Source organism: Lonchura striata, chromosome Z, assembly GCF_046129695.1.
Source record: "Lonchura striata isolate bLonStr1 chromosome Z, bLonStr1.mat, whole genome shotgun sequence".
In the NCBI taxonomy this organism is placed as follows: Eukaryota; Metazoa; Chordata; class Aves; order Passeriformes; family Estrildidae; genus Lonchura; species Lonchura striata.
The window spans coordinates 16,991,016-17,011,122 of NC_134642.1; the positions used below are offsets into that span (position 1 = coordinate 16,991,016).

Genomic DNA, 20,107 nt, shown 5'->3' on the forward strand with positions numbered 1-20,107 from the left:
GCCCTGTAATCATTCCCATACAAAGTATTTACCCTTTTAGATAACATTTCAGAAAGAATAGCAATATGCAAAGAAACACTCCAGATGTAGATCAGATTGCAATAAATTACTGGTCAGCAGATATCCAGATGTCACAGAAGTTCTTTTGCAGGTAGACAGAAACCTCAACATAATGGTCTCCCAAGACACATTTTACCTAATTTCTGTGGTGGACTCACTGAACATATAAACACAGGCAAGACTGGTTCTGCTACCTTATTACACACAGCCATCGTCTCCTAGGTCCTGTAAAGCCTCAGGCTTGGCAGATAGAAAGAATCTAGTGCTACATATAGTGGAGCGAGTTTGCAGGTGCTAGGTAACCCCTTGCAGCACTTTCTGCTGCCCTTTTTCTGGGTAACACAATGAAAAATAGCTCATCCTATAGAGAAGAAACATGCATTCCCTCTAGTTTTTTAAGCTGGACTCCCTGAAAGTTGGGTGCCAATGGATTTCACTTGTTGTGCTTATTATTATATTCAGTTATTTTCTTCTCCTCTATTTCTCTTGTTCTTCTCATCCTCACTCCTCACTTGCTTCATTTATATTTACACCCTTTCTTTGAAGAATTTTCTGTCTGTTACCAAGCTTATAAAAAGCCTTACGTGCTACCTGGGAGAATAGTAGCAAAGAGTTAGGGCATGTGTTGTTTCATTTGGGTTCAGACAGGAGAATTGTCCTGTGGCCTTCATTGTGCATCACAATCTCAGGGATCCAGATGGCACCTTTCACTTGCTTTCTTGGTGGCTGGGAGAGGAAACATAGACACCATGCTATACAGCATGTGCTGTACTATGCACAGTTATATCTTCCTTAAAAATTTAAATTAAAGATATGGGATTGCACCATTTATTCCACCACCATTCTTCAAATCTGCCCAATATTGCAGAAATCTGGAGCTTAAGGAGAATGTATCGAGTTGCAAGTAAAGGATTGCTCTTGTGCTAAAAATCATAACCTAACCTAGCCATGTGAACAAGAAGGAAAAGAAAAGAGAAGAGATAGAAAAGAAATAAAACGAATTTATCATGGATGAGAAGAAAGGTGGAGTGGTTGAAACAAAAAAGATGAAGGGAGCAAGTAGGAAAGGTGATGTTTCGCTCTTCAAAAAGTAGAAGCAATTTATTCCATAAATTTAAAAAAATTAAAATTAAAATTAAAAATAAAAAAGAAGGAATCCTAATATATAGAAGCAGCTTTGAAGACTATAATGTGTTTTAAGGTTGTTAAAAGTAATTGTTGATTTTAATTTCAGAAATAATGGAATTATCAATTGTATTCATCTAGAGAAATTGAGATTTTTATAACATTTTTTGTCTCTACTTAGGGCTACTGTAGTCAATGTGATGTTAAAAGCAGTGGTTACCATGTGAAATGTATTTTTGCTAAACTACACTTCTTTTTGTGTGTTATAGTTCCCAGAAGAAATTTCCAAGTTAAACTTGGCTATTGAGATGAGGATCAAAAAGTTCTATATCTGTCTGTTTCCTGTACAACAGCATGATTATTCTGCTAAATTTCTAATCTTCTCTTGTTACTGTTACAAAATAAAATTTCTAATATTCCCATGATATATTCAAGCAGTATATGCTAGATGCTAACTGCAGTTAAAAGGTAGCTGCATTTTACTGTAGTTTGGCATACTGCACAAGTTAATATGGGTATAAGTGCTCTGTCCTGTAAAGAAATTACATGAGTAAGAAATTGAGAGCAATAATGTAATTTCAAGAGATTGCTGAAACTCTGTTCTCAGCTATTGTCGTTAGATAAATAATATCCTTAACAAAAAAAATCAAATACAACAGGTGTAAGTGTATATAGATGGAAAATATTAAGGAAACCCTTCTATAATTTTGAGAGCATGTGGGAAGTTTTTGTAGTGAAATCTAAAGAAGTGGGGGAAAAAAACCCTCAAGAACTAAAGCAAGGGTGAATATTTCTACCTGCTAGCAATCCTGTTGAATATACAATGATCAGAATTCCATCTGGTCAAATATGGCAGTCATCATATAGAATGAAAGGCAGATGGTTAGAACATGTCCTAGTCATACCTGCTGAAAGTAAAGTGGCATTACATAATTTGCCATAAACATGCAATTCAGTCTTGCTACAATTTAAGCAAATGTCTACCTTAAGTTGTGTGAATTGTCTGAAGACATAGAAATTACCTGTATGGTTAGATTCAGCTATTTACTCTAGTGTTTTCAGGATCAAAGCCTTAGCAACTAATTTCAATTCATGTGACCATTTTACAAATGGAATTTTATCTTGCTTGGGCTTATCTAAAAATGCAGAGTAAATATTTTTCAACCTATCTAATTCAGTTCCTAGATTAGAAATAGATATCATTGTGTCTTATCATTCTTTAATCAAGGTTATTTGCATAATATTGCAAATATCTTCAAGACTGTTAAGATTCTAGATTGCTCCAAGGAATTCAAACTGTCCATATTCACCAGCAGAGATTACAGATCAGAAATCTTAGTCATTGACTAGAGCAGCACATTTTCTTGGAAGGTTACCTGGTTCATTTTCCATCTCTATTAACAGGAGCATAATCTGCTTGGTTTTTAATCTGCTCTGATGTTCATTTAGCTTGATTTTGATGATGAACAGTTCTGACTTGTTCTTTCATTTGATCCAGTTAGAAACATCTCTTGAGCTCCGTTCATTCAGGACTGAAGTATTACAAAGCTTCTTTGTGAAACAACAGTTCTAGTGCTTTTCAGACACTGATCAAGACATTTCCTGTCACAGTAATTTTAATTTGAAAATCATATTGGCATGGAAAATAAAGGTATTGCCTGTCAAACTGAAGAATTTTGTATTTTGGCCCATGATTTTTTTTCATTCAGTAGAACTCTTATTTGTGATTTGTCTCAGATGTGGGAACTATCTGATAATTCATATAATCCAAAGATAAGAGGATGTATAAAGGTTCCTTGCACCATGGCTCAATGGCTGATTGAATTTATAGTCTGGTATTTGTAGGCCAGTTGTGCTATGAAATTAGTGTGAAATGAGCAGAGTGAATTTTTGTTATTCTGTTTCCTGGAAGTTATTAAATTAATTTAGTGATTACAGTCACACTCTTTCCAAATTATGTAGAGCAGCAATTACTGAAAGTGTTGCTGCTGGGTAGGCTTATTTTCACCAATAGAAATTATCTGAAGTATTTATGTCACCATCTCTCTTTAGTGTCTGGTAGTGTTTATGTAGTCTATTGATTTTTTTAATGCTAGTTATGGGTCTTCTAGAACTAGTGAAGGTGGGTAAAAGTCAGTACTGGACTGGACTGATAATCAGAGCACCTAATCAGATTTTTCCAAAGACATACCTAAAGACATCCTGTTTCAGAATTATGTGTTATTACTTTGCTTATCATTAGAAAAGGAAATACATGATTTTATCTGATTTGCATTGGAAGTTGTACCATAGTTGTGAAAATATGTTTATTTCTTGCTCTTTTTGTTCTGATATTTTTTCTCTTTGTCTCACATGTCTCTATTGTAAACTACATCTAATTTGTCTAACATTTTTATGTCCTTTTTAGGTATTGGGATTGGCGTGCTGGTACGAGAATATGGCAATCTGTCTAATTTGGATAAGGTCTACTTTGCATTTCCTGGGGAATTGCTGATGAGAATGCTCAAACTCATCATTCTGCCATTAATCATATCAAGTATGATCACAGGTATGACTGAAAATGTACTCTTAGCTTGATGGACTACCATTATGGAAATAACCCCTAATAACTTGGTGGAACTCTATACCAAGAAATAGAGATTTCATACCTTTCGATTAAATTCTTTCTTTATTAATAAGAATGAGAAAGGATTTGGAAAGATTAGCATTATTATCTATGACATTATATTGAACTGTGTGCTAATAACTTTGCAAACCTATAGATTCTTTTATCTCTCTCTCCCTGTTTTCAGAAGTGGGTTAAACAGTTGCACATTGCAAGCCCAAAGCTGCAACTCCATATTCTAAGATAGAGTTAACTATTACAGTCTCATGATGCCATTTCACAAGGAAGGGAGAGCTGATCTCATAGCCTACTGTCACAAAAAGAGGACTTTCATTACCTATACTTCCTTGGTCTCAGCAAACTTCCCTGAGATACTTTGCATGAGCTCTAGCATTCACTGAATGCTTCTACAAGTCCACTTCCCCAAAACTGAAAATTCCTTTGAACCAAGTGAGTGCTTGGGAGACTGTGTGACCAGGAAGTGAAGAGAGAAGAGGGAAGTCTAAGCTTCCATCTTCTGGGAAAAGCAAACAAGCTGTTGGCTGGATCCCTGCCCTGAATGCTAGAATTTGCTAACAGTTCATCCACAGAGAAAACTTTGGAAAGATTTGGTGGAGAAAGCACAAAGCAAGGAGACAGAACTGAATGTCAAACAGCCTTTCTTTAGAAATAACTTTTTTCAAAAAAGGGAAAGCCAAGTAAACCTGTCTTTATTCTTTAAGTCTTTGCTGAGGGTGCAAGGATTGTGACTATTTTCTTTCAGCTTCTTGCAGTGAATCAAGACACATTGGTCCCTTTTCATCTCCACAAAACCTCTGTTTTGAGAACATATTCATGTCCAGATATTCATATCTTGTAGTGTAGGGTGAGAGGAATCCAGTGTTAGAATTGAAATGGATAATGTCAAGAGCTGCAAGATCCAGAATGGAAAGCTGACAAAGGCAGAGTGAGAAATGATGCCACAAATAGCCAAGGGTTATGTCCAAAGGAATGAACGGAGGTTAAAACAATTGTTAGTGTGTAACTGTGAGGAGAACCTTAGTCTGTATTCAGCCATCCAGGAAAAGCTGCCAAGATAAGACAAAGACATTTCTTTTTTTGAGCAAGCTTTTCTTTGTGAGTGAAGTTGGGCTTCTGTCTTCAGAAATAGAATAATAATGAAATTAATTGTTTTTTAAATCTATCTGTCCAGCACTTAAAAGGGAAACAAGAATCATCCTGTTAAAAATTACTGTGCTTACTTGATAGATAATGTTCTAGTGTGAGTGAACTGCACTTGTAACTACTAACACAAGCTTGTATTTTACAGATTGCAGATTACAGTCAAATACAGAAATGACTGTATGATTGGATGTGCCACGTTCAGAATCAGAGCATCTCATAGTGAGAACAAGATGCTCTGATTCTGACCTTGGCACATCCAATTTCCTTAGCAAGTAAGGGCATATTTTTTGTACACTTCTATATTAGAATTTTAGGCAAGGGAAAGGAAACAAAATACATAAAAACAGAAGCTACTTTGAAAAGGTTATGTAGGGCTTTGCAAATGAACCACAAATGTCTGTACATGATGATTTTCACTTTTCACCCATATCTGTCCTCAGGATGTTGATGAGATATTGCCTCTTTTAAAATAGGTATGTTAACTTTCCAGTGCACAGAAATGCATGTTTGAATTGAACAAGTAAACCTGCGAATGATTATGAAGCATACTCGTAATTTTTCTTCTTTTACACAGTCATATAGAATTATTGAGGTTGGAAGGGAACCCTTGAAACTGTCTAATCCAATGCCCATTCAGGGTGTAATGGTTTGATACTGACTAAACACCAGACAGCCACAAGAGTTGTTCACTCACCATCTTCTATTATAATTGGGCACAGGAGAAGGGGGGAGAAAATTAACGAAGGGCTCATGAGTTGAGATAAGGACTCATGAGTTGAGAGAGAACAATGCTCTAAGGGCAAGCAAGGTTCAAATTTAAAGGTATGAGATAAATTTATTATTAACAAAGTCAGAGGAGGATAATGAAAAGTAAAATAAACCTTTAAAACACCTTTTCCCCTACCAGCCCCTCCCAGATGGCAGCAGCCACGGCTCATCGCCACCACTGGAGAAAACTGTGCACATGCTACTTTGCTTTTCTTCTTAAATATGTTATCACCAACCTCTCTAATTGTGCTGGCAGCATGTCCATCTTCAGAGCCATCAGAGTTTGCCTCTTTTGGGCATGGTGGAAGCTTCTAGGTACTTCTCACAGAAACCATTCCTGTGGCCCTCCCCTGTTATCTAAAAATCCAGGCTATGTCAAATCAACACACAGGGTTAGCTAAAGCAGTGTCTTCATGTTCAGATTAGATTTCATGGGTTTTTTAATTTTTGACTATTGTCTCAAGTCTTGTTTCTGGGCACCACTGCTGAGAACCTAGCTCTATACTCATTCCCACCCATCAGCAGTTTATACACATGACTAAGGTCATTCTGAGCATTCTCCTCTCCAGACTGAACAGTCCCTGCTGTCCTAGCTGTCCTCATGTGAGAGATGCTCCAAAACCTTCATCACAGTTTTGGCCCTTTGCTGGACATAGTGCAGTAAGTCCATCCCTTTCTTCTACTGGGGAGCCCAGAACTAGACTTTGTACTCCAGGTGTGGCCTCACAGGTGTTGTGTTTAGAGAGATCACCTCCCCCTGCATGCTGACAGTGCTTGTCATAGTGTTGCCCAGGAGTCTATTTGCCACTTTTGCTGAGATATCTGTCTCATGGTCAGTTTGTTGTCTGCCAGGACTCCCACACTCTTCTCTGCAAAGCTGTTCCAGCCAGTCAGCCTCCAGCATGCACTGGTTCACTGCAATATGTTCACTGCCCAAATGTAGAGCTTTGCATTTTTTCTTGTTGAACTCCACATGATTTCTCTCAGAAAAATTCTCAAGCTCATGCAGGTACCTTTGAGTGACCATATAATCATCTCATACATCAGCCACCCCTCCCAATTTTGTCTTGGTGATTCATGCACAAAACTGTTACCTGTAACCAAAATCTAGTATTTTGACATGACATAAACTTACAAAAGGCATCAAAACTTCCTAGATGCCTTTGGACTCAGCATCACAGTCTGGTTAGAGTTATGTACCAAATGAGTAATTGTAATTGTCGCTGGTGCACACACTTAACCTTCAGCAAAGGCACAATAACATGACAATATTTAGCTCTCATGGTGAGCTGATTTCATCTCCTTAACTTGATAACTAAGAATACATTCATTCTGGACCAGCTGAAGTGTTGTTGCTACTTGAACTGCAGTAACTTTGAATATTTTGTGGCCCCAAGCATCTACCACTGAGGATGTGAACACATACACAGGTCCAACAGCTGTGATCATCAGATACAGGCCCTATAGAGGTCTGTGTAATACAGGCATTCCAAGGAGGTGGACATCCTCAAAACATGTCTGGTCCCACCAAAGACAGCCAGCCAGCATGCAGATTGTGGTGCTTTCCTTGCATATTCTAAATTTAATCAAGAATTATGAAGCTTCTTTGGAGAAAAATGCTTTTGGGTCTCATTCTATAAAAGGTACTACCAAAGGCAGATATATGTGGCCTTGCCACTAACAATAAGGCAAACAGTGAGCTGTCTTGATTACAAACATAGCTGAAGACAAATCCTGGATCTTCCATAAATTTTTCATTCCCTTCTTTGTTTGCTTCTTTACAGTAATTTTTGAAAGTGTAAATTTGCTTTTGATCTGAAAATTCAGAATTTTGAAGAGGTCATGTGGTCTTACTTGACTTTAGTAAGGTTTTTGACACTATCGCATAACATCCCCACAGAACAACTGATAAAATACAGGTTAGAGAATTGCACAGTGAGGCAAATTGAAACCTGTCTGAATGGGCAGACCCGAAGGCTGCAATCACCAGACAAGTCTGGTTGGAGACAAGTCAGTAGTGATGTACCCCAGGATTCAATACTGGGGCCAATCCTGTTTAACATTTTATCAATAACAGAAGCTGAGTGCTTCTTCAGCAGATTCACGGGCTTGTTCAGGATGCAGAAGAGAAGGTTACAGGGAGATTTTGTTCCAGCTTTCCAACACTTGATGTAACCTACAAAAGAGCTGGAGGGGGTTTTTTACATCTAGGGTATCTAGTGCTGAGACAAAGGGCAATGGTTTTAAACTGAAAACAAGCAGGTTTAGATTAGATAGTGAAAAGAAATTCTTTACTCTGAGATTTGTGAGGCATGGAACAGGTTAACCCATGAAGTTGTGTTTGCCCCATCCCCAGAATTCTCCAAAGTCATGTTGGATGGAGCTCTGAGCAACCCGCCTAGTGAAAGTTGTCCCTGCCCTTGGCAGATGTGTTGGAACTAAAGGATCTTTAAGGTCCGTTCCAACTCTAACAGTTCTATGATTCTATGATACAAAATATGTCACCAAGACATTTTTGAAAATGCAGTCTGTGTTTTTATTTTTTAGGATGATAATGTTTTAAAAGGTAATGTCACATCCTGAAAAGAATCAGCTTATGCTTTAGAGATGGGAAACTGTGCACAAATGCATGTCCCATGACCAGATCCCAATCTGTTTGTGCATAATGATGTAAAACAAGCCACAGCAAAAAGAGTGGAGGTTGGAATCACGCCTTGAGATTTCAGGATTTTCTGCAAAATTTGAAGTATTATTAATTTTAATTTGTTGGAATAAATTCCATCTTAGTGAAAAAACTCTCACTGATTTCCTCAGGTAAATCAGGAGCATGCTTCTTCCTTCTCCTTGGAGCTTTAATTAGAGCAGAAAAACCCTTATCTCTATTTTCAGATTCAAAAGGCAAAATTCTCCCTCTGGAGAGATGGAGGGCTCTGTAAAATGTGGTTTTCATTCACAAACTCAGCGCCTCTGAGTGTAAGAGATGAAAAGCATTGTTTATGTACTTATTTAGCGTACAGGTTGCAATTTGTGGAAACAGCAGGAAATGTTTGCAAATCTGTTTTCTGTCAGGAAGTAGAACTTATGTTGTCTGCTTCCCATCTCTTTTCAATCAGTCCTTCCCAGATGGTGTTATATCATGCAGCCTGCCACATTGATTTTCAAATTGTAAACCTCAGATCTTGATGTGGAGGTCTTTCTTCAGGGCTAGAATGTGTTCTGTCAAAAAATTCGCATCATGATGTGATAAATGACCTTTTCTTTGATGATGATTCCAGAGTTACCCATAAAATGCCAGAAATTTTATCTCTGTGTTAAAAGATGTGACACATTGCAAAGCAGGTCCATGTCTCAGATCTCAATATTAATGACATGATTTTATCAGCTGTTCAAGATCTGTTTCAAGTTCTGCAAGAATCTGTGCCCCATTTCTTATCTTTCCTCCCTGACAAAATATTAATAAAGCTTTTTCTTATGTTTCTGACCTCCCCTGCAATTTCAGCCTTCACAGACAACTTCAAAGAGACTAGAACAGATGCATGGGAGTTTCCTGCATTGTGAATTTTTGCAGGCTCAGCTATGGGGAGCACTAAAGTTTCTTAAAGCCATTGATGAGGCATTTGCAGGTACACATAGCATACTTCAGGAACAATGGAAAAAAAAGACAGATCAATTACTTCTCTCAGGGCAGCTGTATGTGAGCTATAAATACAATGTCGCCTGAGCTGCGGGCCTGGCAAAATTATAAAGCTTCCATGGCTATAGAAATAAACACTTAATTTACTCCAGGGCCTGCTTTGACTACTGGTCCACTGCAGTCTGAAGCATCATGCCAGTTCCATTTTTCCCAATGCCAAATAAACACTCTTACAATGATTCCACCACAAATCTGCCTCAGCAGTTTCTATTTCTACAAGTCCAAGAAGTGCAGCTATTGGGAGATGCTCCATTACTTACATCCTTGGGCATCCTTAACAGGCCCTATGCATCACCAGCACAGTTCTTGGGAAATTACTGATCTAGCTTAACGTATTTACAGATTATCTTCTGAAATACCTGCATGTTCTTTCTATGCTTTGCTGTTTCTTAAGACAGAAGAGCTTCCAAGAAAATCAGATCCATTTTATAGTGTTAGTAAATTAGTTAACTAGGCTCAGACAGAAGACTCACCTCTTCCCTCTGTATTATTAATTGTGTGAAGGTCAGAATACATTACAGTACTGTTAATGAGTTCTGCCTTCAGCTGTACTGAAGGATATTGGAAGTTCTGTCCCTGCTGCCCAAGTGCAGTCATTGAAGCAAGCAGGATAGTAGAGTTGTAGGTTATTAATGGACAAGACTTTGTGCCCTCTTCTTCAGATTGCTTCTATCACAGTCATTTACTCCTTTTCTATCAATATTAGTTGACCTTATACAACTGAGACAGCCGCTACATTATTTAAAGTTTTAAATTAAAGTAATAAAACTTTGAAGTACACTTGCGGCTCATGGAGCACGATTGCCACCAGCTCTCAAGGGCAAACAGCTCCAACAGAATAGCCATTCTGTGGCACCAGCTGCCACTGCCTCTTATCCTAGCCATATCACTATGGGCACTGGTGGTGGCACCACTGTGGATGGGTCTAAAGTCAGTTGATGTTTTCTGCTGTTCTCTTGTGGAGTTCAGGACATACACAACTGTTCCACTAGATAAACCAGATTTTGTTCACCTTTTTCACTCAATTTCCCTGTGAGTAGATATCACAATCTATTAAAAACGGAGTGTCATGTTAAAGGGCTTTTTTAATAGCTTGGAAGTTAAATCTTGTCCACCTATACATTTTGCCACCAATAATTCTGAGGGAATTCAAGTACTTTCAATGCTACAGTTTTCTGTATACACTCCATACATGTATCACCAGCAACAGTGTAGGGGCTATATTTCTGCTGCATCCTTGAACTGGATCTGATTTCTGTAATGAATCTTGTTAGCCTGTCCATCTTGGCAGATAGACGTGTCATCTTCTTTCCTTTCAAGTTCTTATATTCCAATCAAGGAACATCATCTCTCCTGAACAAGCATTAACTTCATATTATATAACCTCTAAGAGCTTTCTAGAGAAAAAATTACAATGTTCCTAGAAGTGATGAATAGAAGGCAGTATTAACACCCCACTTCTCTTCATGTCTCCAAAAAGCTCTGTAGGGAAAGATCATAATACAATGATTGTGCCAACTGCCAAGAAGACAGCACAACAGTCCATTAGCAAACTGATATCCAGGGTCAGAAATCCCCTCTGTTTTATAATAATTTTAACCCTTTCATTGCTATAAACTGTTCATCTCCCTTTCCACCCTATCTGGCATTTAGGAAGGTTCATTACAATTACTTTTTCAACTCCATTCTAAATGATCCAAGACATCTCTCAGCATTTGGACTGTTGTAACTATTGTTACATTCCACATTTTAGTCTCTTTGTTGAGGTTTTTCCAAATATTTTTTTTCAATGCCTCTCCAAAGTTAAGAGACCAATATTTGACATTTAATCCAAGTCTCATTAGATCATGTGATTAGAAATCGAGAATTTTCTGACTTGAATTTTTTGGTGATATTTAAATAGCACAAATAGATGCTTAGGCATTACCTGCAAGTACCTATCTCTCTTTCCCACTCTTTCCCTCACACTGCCCCCCTGTTATGTGCTACTTTTTCATTTTATTTTTAAGACATTATTTTGTTATGCTGACACAACATACTAGGAATAGCAATCGCATGTCCCAAAGAAGAGCAATTAATGACATTTCTCTCAAGTCAATTGAAAAGGTAATTGCTACAAGCTGTCATAGAAATCCTTTTCCTTTACAATGAGTAACAATGGCATTTGAATAGACAGGATAACTGCTGTTACAGAAGTATTGACAGAATAGGAATGGAAGACTTCTAGTAAAAACAGTTAAGACAGTAGATCATGAAAAATCTCATTTGAGAAACTGCATATTACTGTGTGTTTAGAGTTTCCCTTTGCCATAGCTTTTTCATTACCTGATCTTCTCAGCCAACTGACTTGGAACTGTCCTCCTAATGTGGCTTAGCTAAAGAGGTCATTCAGTTAGATGGGGAAAGACTAGTTGCAAAAGATTTTTCTAAGCCTCAAGATACAGTAAACATGAGGAAAAAAATACAATTATGAGATGCATATCAAGTGAAAGATGTTTGAGAATGATCTACCAGCAATAGTAATCTGAGTCCTTTGTCTCAGATGAGCAGTGGACGGTACATCATGCTGTCTGAATTCCTGCATGTGGGTGGTATTTCACTAGACAGTTGTGAATTACTTACTCGGTCCTGATAGTCTTGTACATACACAAGTAACATGGTATTGCATTTCCCAGAGAGTTCCACAAAGCACCAGGGAAAAAAAGGAAAAGATTCACCATTCAGTTTTTGAAAGAAGCAACAGAAATTGCTGTTGAACTAGTTTGGAAACTGAAATTTCAGGGAGAATATGAAGAAAATTACCTTTCAGGTGATTATTGACAGTCAGGTCAAATTTGTACTACAGCATCATGCAAATAAAAGGGCAAAATGGGAAAGAAAGAGCGCAGAGTCTGAAATGGGAAGAGGGAAAAATCATTGATGACTCAAAAATGTATTCAGTAAAGGATAGGCTTTGAATTCACCACTGTGATTCCCTTCACTGCACTTATTTTCTGGATTGTATACAGAAAGATTTCCCCTTCAATAAGTGGGCATAGTGCAAGGACAAAAGGAAATACTGTGCCAAGAACAAAAGGACAGAGGACAACTGGCTTTGGAATCCATTCTTTTCAGAAGCCCTGAGAAAAGCATTCTTCTGAATTCATGTTTGAACTGTCCCAAGTTTACAGAACAGCAGAAAGGACCTTTCCCTGGAGTGAAAAGGAAACTTTCTTGTTTGTGTCTAAAACCCAACTATTAAATAATGGCAAAATTTACATGGAAATACAATGAAATCTAGTCTTCCTTTTCTAGCAGTAGCTGATGAAAGTTGGTATAGCTCATGGAACAAGAATGCAAATTTGGATTCTCTTAGATACATAGAGGAATAAGAAAATAAGCAATAAGCTTGCTATGCACTGCTTGTGAAAGCAATAACCTTGCTCAGCACTGGAGCTCGACTTTGGTGTTCACTCCTCAGATAAAAACATGTTGGTCTTCTGGAGGTACAGGCCAAATACTGTTTTAGTATTGGTAGTGTTTCCCATTGCAAGTAGAAGATGGCAACTACAAAACTTTCACTTGCATCCAAGAAAGATTGTTCTTATGGCCTGCCTTGTGATGACCAGTGGATTAAATGAGAACTCTCAGTGCTAGTGTCAACACTGTTTTGGGTTTTTTTCCTTAGTACTTTTAAAGAATAAATATTACCTTTTTGCAACAACATAGGTCACCCCAGCAACAAAATAACATTACTTCTTTTATATAAGACATTGTGGTCCCCTTAGAAGGATTGCCTATTGAAATTCTCTATATGCATTTTAAGAGTCACCTATGGTTTTCTATTTTTTTATGTCTTATGCAACATTCTGTAAAAACTTTTTGCTGTCCTGGATGTTCACCAATCATATAATTTCTATGATGTAGTGACTGCATATTGCAGCCAGAAGAGCCAAAATGGACATGAAGAAATAAAATGTGAACACCTGGGAGAAGTTAAGAATTATTTTGTGATTTATCTAGTGACCACCAAAATTCCTCAATTAGTCAGTGAGGCTGCTGGCAGTTTGGAGCAGTTTCAGAACTGTGTTTTGCCTTTGAATCAGCATTGTGGTCATAGCTGAGAAGGTCTAAAAGCCATACAGTTCCATTCTTCAGGAACAATCTTTGTTACAATTGGGAATTAGATACCAGAACCCTGAGAGAATTGTGTACAGTTGATATGCACCATACTTGAGGTGGTTTTTGTCAGAATTTAATTAACTTCTAAAGCTGATAGAGAAATACACCATGTGGCTGTCAGTAGTGTGAACTTGGAAGGATCTTGAGCCAGACTCTTCCTTCAGGCCCTGGGTCACTTAAGGAGAACAACTGTCAGTGTTAGGAGCTGGCTAGGTGGCACTGAGAAAACTCATATCTTGATCCTCAAGTGTAGCTGTGCTGCAAAAGGAGTTAAACAGTCTAGCCTTTTATGGATTATACATAATGATCAATGTGTTGTGCAGATAAAGTGATGATCCTGTCATCTTCCACCAGTATTCAGAAGTTTGAGAACAGCTAAGAAGTACTTCAAGAGATGGACTTGATTATAATGGTGAAATCTGTAGAGCAGCAATAAAAAATGACAGGGGGTCTAGGTATGATTTTTCTGTTGAACAGAGTCAACCACTGCACCAAACTGATGATTAAACCTCTCAGAATGTACTGAAAAAGAGCACCTGAAAGCGTAAATCAGTGTGTACAGTCACATGTATTCCAATCTGTAGGCTGGTATGACAAATTCTAAGGATGTAGGTGTTATACCCTAGGGAACTAAGAAGATGATAAGTCAGAAGATCCCTGTGATTGTTTCCAGTACTTCACAGAACCCTTTTTACTCCCAGATCTCACAGGACCACAGCATTGGTCTCACAAGAGCATAGTGAACAACTCTGGAATTACAGTGCTGTGCCTCAAATCAAAGCCATTTAGCCATTTGTACATACGCATTTTTACAGGCCTATAAAATGAACACATTTTATGTTCAGTGGCTACTGGTAAAAAATTCTGGAACACCATGTTTCATATATAAGCTTAGTTTTGTTTAAATGAGACTATTCCCTTAAGTAATGTTATCCAGTAGTATTTCAGGGAAGTAGTTTTAAACATGTACAATTTTTAAAAATTCCTTCAGTGCAGCATTTCAATTTGGAAGGGATTTGAGGTCCTTGTACAAGAAAGAGTGGAAGGGAGAGCCCGGATTTCACTGATTATTTTGGGTTGTATTCTTTTGCAAGTGTATGTGATACAAAATAGAGAAAGCTGGGCAAAAAAAGAGAAGAGTACTAAGAGCTTCAAGCTAGAGACTGTAACATAGAAAATGTGGAAGGTGAATTGCAGAAGACTAGACAACTGATTCCAAAATTTGACTTCAGTAATTAAAACCTTAACTCAAATCTGCTAAAATCATGTGAGCAGAGAGGTAAATAGTTTAACAGATTTTAACATCAGTTGTTATCTTTCATGATGATCTCACTTAAGCTTTTTTGTATCATAGCCACAGAATTGCATTTTATGCTTCAGTGGCTGCAGCTGAATTAGAAAACATTTTATAGTAAAATTTAAGGGACTAATCAGAAATACTGCAGTTTTGAAATGCTGTGGGATGGCGGAGAATCCATCAGGCCACTTCAAACTTTATACAGTAAATTATATTACCAGTTTATCTATTCAAACATGTTTAAACTTGGGGACAGATTGAGGGAAGAAAGAACAAATACATTAGTTTTAGAAGTTTAGTGGTAATCCAAAGTAGATAAACAAACCTAATTACACTGCTTTTGTGCTCTAATTTTGAATGACACTGCAAACTTTTGTTTTGAAGCAGCATATATGCCATTTTAGTTTGAGTAATTAGTTTTCTTCTGAACTGAAATTGGTGTTGTGTAGTAGTTTAGCACTAGTAACTTTGTAGTTAGTAGTGGTTTAGTGCTTTGTTCAATACATCTTCTGTTAACTCTTTCAGTTCCAAAGAAACTGTAAAGCCATGATGTATCCACAAAGGGAATCTTAATTTTCAGTAATCTTGAGAAAAAGGCTAGTAGCTATCAATTATGTTATCAATTGCTCAGTCATGACAGTAGGACATATCTGGATAGAAGTCTATTATTATGTATCATATTTTCTTATGTGTAACAAGCTAACATGAAAAAAAAAAAGGTGCTTAGCAGTATACATCACCCAGAGCAAACCTGTGTCTGTGGTACTTGTAGTGAATTCTATTTCAGTCTCTAAATGGAAGCATCATTCTGAATGCAGGTTTCAGAGTACAGCAGCTTTCAAAAAATGCAGGTTTCAGAGTACAGCAGCTTTCAAAAAATGCAAACCCCACACCTATCATCCCCAGACTATAGTTGTACTTATTCAGCCATGTCTGTCTGAATAATTGTGTGGTTTTACCAGCAAAGCAGCATTAACATGGCAGTAGAAGGACAGGCTGGATCCTAGCACAGCTTGCTCACTAACAGGATCATTACCCAGTTTAAAAAAGCAGGGGCAAAGTTTACCCTTTATTATACCTCTGTAACGCTACTGAGGATAACAGTTTGCAAAGGGATTTCATTTGGACCAGAAGAATTCCTGTCACAGGAATCTCCTTTCATATTTACTGTAGGATCTTTATAACTGACTGCTCCAGGGAAATAACCTTGCTTGATTATTAGGCTCTTGACTAAGTCAACAAGACTGTCGGGGCAGGGGGGGGAGAGAGAGAAGGCTCAAGTTTTAGAATTAAATTCCATCATTTCCAAATTTTTTGAACTTTTTAATAAAAGATACGGAATGGTGGCAATACCTGTTTGCTCTTTTTTTAAAAAATTATGTGAATTCTCACAAGTTAATTTATCAGGCACAGAAGTTTCAGCATTGGCAGCCTTTGAAAACAGGCTTGTCCACAGAAAGCATTATTTAGTGTTATGGTGTGAATTGGCACAATCAGGTAACCAAGGGAACCACCAAGTGACAGCTGAAATGCAAAGAGTAGATTTATTTCATTACCAACAATGCCAGGTGGCTGAGCCACATGGAGATGGAGGCTCTGTTAGGCTTGGCTCATCCTAGCAGCCAGTAAAATAACCTTCATTCTTCCCTCTGAGTGTTGTTTGCATTTTGAATAACAATTAACAGCACTAGTAAGACATTATATGAGTACTTTAGGCACAAGTTGTCAGTGCTGTTAATATACCTTCTGAATGAGACATTAACACATGGTTAAACTGTGCTGGCTAATATCCTTTTTGAGCTCAAAGATCAGTAAGTTGCATTTATGTCAGATCTCTTGATTTTTCTTCCTTCACTTTTGAACTATTTTTCCCTACAAAATCACACTTCTCTGAGGCTAAATATCCTCCTCATGGTTTAGCTTTTGTATACAAAGGAATCCAGACAGTCTTTCATAAACTGACTCAATAAACATACAAATATTAATGGATTACAAATGTGTAATAAAGTGATAGCAGTGAATTATTAACTAATGTTGTTATAAATAGACAAATTTTGGAGTCAAAATGCTCATTTTACCCTAGTTACTGATTTTACACATACAACTTTTAGAAATCTTTTAAACAATTAAGAAATACTTTACGAGAAGTTTCAGCTAGTATTGTTGCCAGAAGATAAGTTGACCTGAGTATAATACCTGTCTCAGCACTTTCCCTACCTTCATTAGTAAATCTGCCTTCATTGTTCTTCACAATGACATATACAGGTGGAGAAGTGTGGAGCACCCAAACTTTAGAAAATCTTTAGTCAAAAATTTAAAAACAGTAAATCTGTTAATGAAGACAAACTGACCAGAAATGTTTCTTACTTGTCTGATAAGCCTTTGAGCCACCTGGGATAAAGGCCTGAGCAACTTCCTTCACATGGCTTTTAGCTTTAAAGCCGAAATGTTACAGATCTGGAAGAAATGAATCTATGAGTTAAGTGAATAAGGAAACAAATTGTGACATGCTCTTATAAACTAAAGAAGTCTAATTAATCACAGACATAGGGAATCAAGAGAGCCCAATTTTCTTTATCCTAGAGAAAAGGAGGGGAAAAAAAAAGGGAAAACAGATTTTTGCAAAGAAGAAGAAGCAAATATATTGGTCAGCTACAGATATTTTTCAGAAGTGCAAATGTCAATTAGCTATTTAGAAACATCTTGAAAAACAAAAAATTTTCTGCATAGAAGAGACAATAATTACTTCTCTACAAAAATGACAGCATTCTTATAAGACTGCTTTTTATTGTTTTGTTTCTGTGGCTGTTTTTGCAGGTGTTGCTGCTTTGGATTCCAACATTTCTGGGAAGATTGGTTTGCGAGCAGTTGTATATTATTTCTGCACAACAGTCATTGCTGTAATATTAGGTACTCTGTAATTCTGTAACTTTTTAAATCATCAGAATTGCCTAATTACAAATGTGACATTACTAATTGCCCGAGACAGGATGTGGAGATGAGATGAGGAATCATACCAGATAACATGACATTAGCTGTAGTCAGATACAGAGAGGAGCTAGTGCTGCTGTCCATGGGCTGTGTTCATATCCAGTGTGAAGCCACAGGAAATTTCACCACATATTTCAGCTCTAGGAAGATTAGGAGCTGTATGCTGAGGTAAAAGATGACCAGCAGTGAGAAAACTGAATGAAATGTCAAAGGCCAACCTTAAATACAAAGTGAATTTCCTCAATAGCAAAACTGATAGTGTGTTCCTAATTGCCAGATTGGAAAATATGTAGTTTGTCACACCAGAAAGAATGACAGAAAATACTGGCTCCTTGTCATCTTGTTTATTTCCTTAAAGGTTTTTTCCCCCTCTGTCACTGCTAGGCTCCAATCCTACATCTCTGAAAATCTCATCTCCTCTTACAGGAAGTTTATTCCTGAAAAGCAACATTGACATGTTCTGTATTTGCTTAAAGAAACATGCTTAGCCAGCCTTCTTAAATAAGAAACAAAATAAAACAATCATCTCATATGTCTGGGTAATTAAAAACTACCATTAGTATGTATCTAACATTAAATATTAAAGACTAACATTAGTATGTATCTAACTTTGAAATTGTCCCAGCTTTGGGTGAGGTGGTAAACCAGGCAATCTCCCAAGGTCCTGGCTATTCTAAGTTGTTCCATGGTGTTATGACATTATTTGTTTCATAATGCAGTGCTATGCAAATATAGTACTGCTTTTATTAGTGAGAAAAACTTGTTCCTACCTGGTTGAAGGGTCATCCAAACAGTTCTTTCACCCTTCTTTCTCCCTTCACTGAAATTTAGAAATTTCATTTGCTTTGCCTTCCTTTGAACTTGTATAAGGAAAAACAAAAACAGAAAAAATATTTGGATAATTTGGAGAATAGCAATAGTAAAAATGCTTAAAATGAAGTCACTAAAGTAAATGAAAAATTTGTCATTGATTTCAGTATTTACAAAGTCAAATCTAGTATTTCTTACTCTACAATTTTTTATTTATTTCTTTTTCTGACTTCTCTTACATAACTATATTGCTACCTAACTTTAATAAAACACCATGTGACTCTGGGGTCACAGGACAGTGCATACTTGTATTCATATCTGAAAGCTAGTAACAAGAAGAGTTACATAAAGGAAAAGGGAAATAGCAATTAAATATATTCTCTCTGCAAAAGTTGCAGCACACTCATCTGAAGCCCAGCTAAAGTAATTTACCCTCTTGGTGAGCAGTAGTGATGTAGTACAATACATACAAAAGAGATGAAGTCTAGGGGCAAGCCTGCAAGTAGCTCCTGTACTAGGGGAACCCACACATTTAAGGAGACCACCTGCAGACTTTTCAGCAGAAGCACACAGAAAAAGTGTATTGAGTTGAATTCAGAAAAAGTTTGGCTACACAGGATATACTGAGGAAGAATGCACCAATGACTCTTCTTGCACTGTGAGCTCTCTGCTTCTCCTTCTGCAGGGATTATCCTTGTTGTGACCATTAAACCTGGAGTGACTCAAAGAGCAAGTGATATTGACAGAGTGGGCAGTACCCCAGAAGTCAATACTGTTGATGCCTTGCTGGATCTGCTCAGGTAAGATTTTAATTTTTAGTTTCCATATCCCCTTTGCAAAAATCCAAACAAACATAAATAAATTTGTGATATATAATACAATAAAATGCCTTCTGATACTGTGTGGATTAATAAGGGTAATATTTCAACAAATTACACATATTAAAATTTACTCAAAGCACTTTATTTTTTAAAAATTATCTTTACACCATAGACTTTGGCTAATAAACTAGTGATGAAAAATCCTTCCTTTACAGAAATTGACATCTTACAATTTATTATGAGGAAAAGATCCATAAAGGATTGGTGGATTACTGGTGGATTACTGATTTGCAGCTTCTGTGTCATCCAGCGTAGACAAATAGCTGAAATTGCAGAGCTGTGGTTCCCCTCCGCAAGGCAGCATGCAGAGAAACAGATGCAGTATGCAAAGATTTCCAGGGGTTCCACAGTCAAGAAGTTTTCTGCATCACCAGTGTCTAAGGCAACTGTATTATGTGTCTTTCCCCATTAGCATCATGGACAATGATAGATATTTTAAAGTGGTTAGAAGAAGGAAACCCCTAGAAAAGTCTGTATACAAAGACAGGTGCAGATTTTCAGAGCTACTGTGTATAAGGGATTTATTTGTTTGAAAATAACACCAAAAAAGG

General features: G+C 37.2%; 1 protein-coding gene across 2 annotated transcripts in view; it reads left to right on the forward strand.

Annotated features, from left to right (window-relative positions):
• SLC1A1 (solute carrier family 1 member 1) overlaps positions 1 to 20,107 on the forward strand; it is a 48,114-nt gene that overhangs the window by 10,460 nt on the left and 17,547 nt on the right. The window contains exons 2-4 of one of the 2 annotated variants that reach the window (XM_021531720.3): positions 3,593 to 3,733; positions 17,692 to 17,784; positions 19,361 to 19,475. In XM_021531720.3, the coding sequence (XP_021387395.1) occupies positions 3,593 to 3,733; positions 17,692 to 17,784; positions 19,361 to 19,475 (349 nt within the window). The remainder of the gene's footprint in view (positions 1 to 3,592; positions 3,734 to 17,691; positions 17,785 to 19,360; positions 19,476 to 20,107) is intronic. The other variant, XM_077790037.1, reaches the window with a different exon arrangement.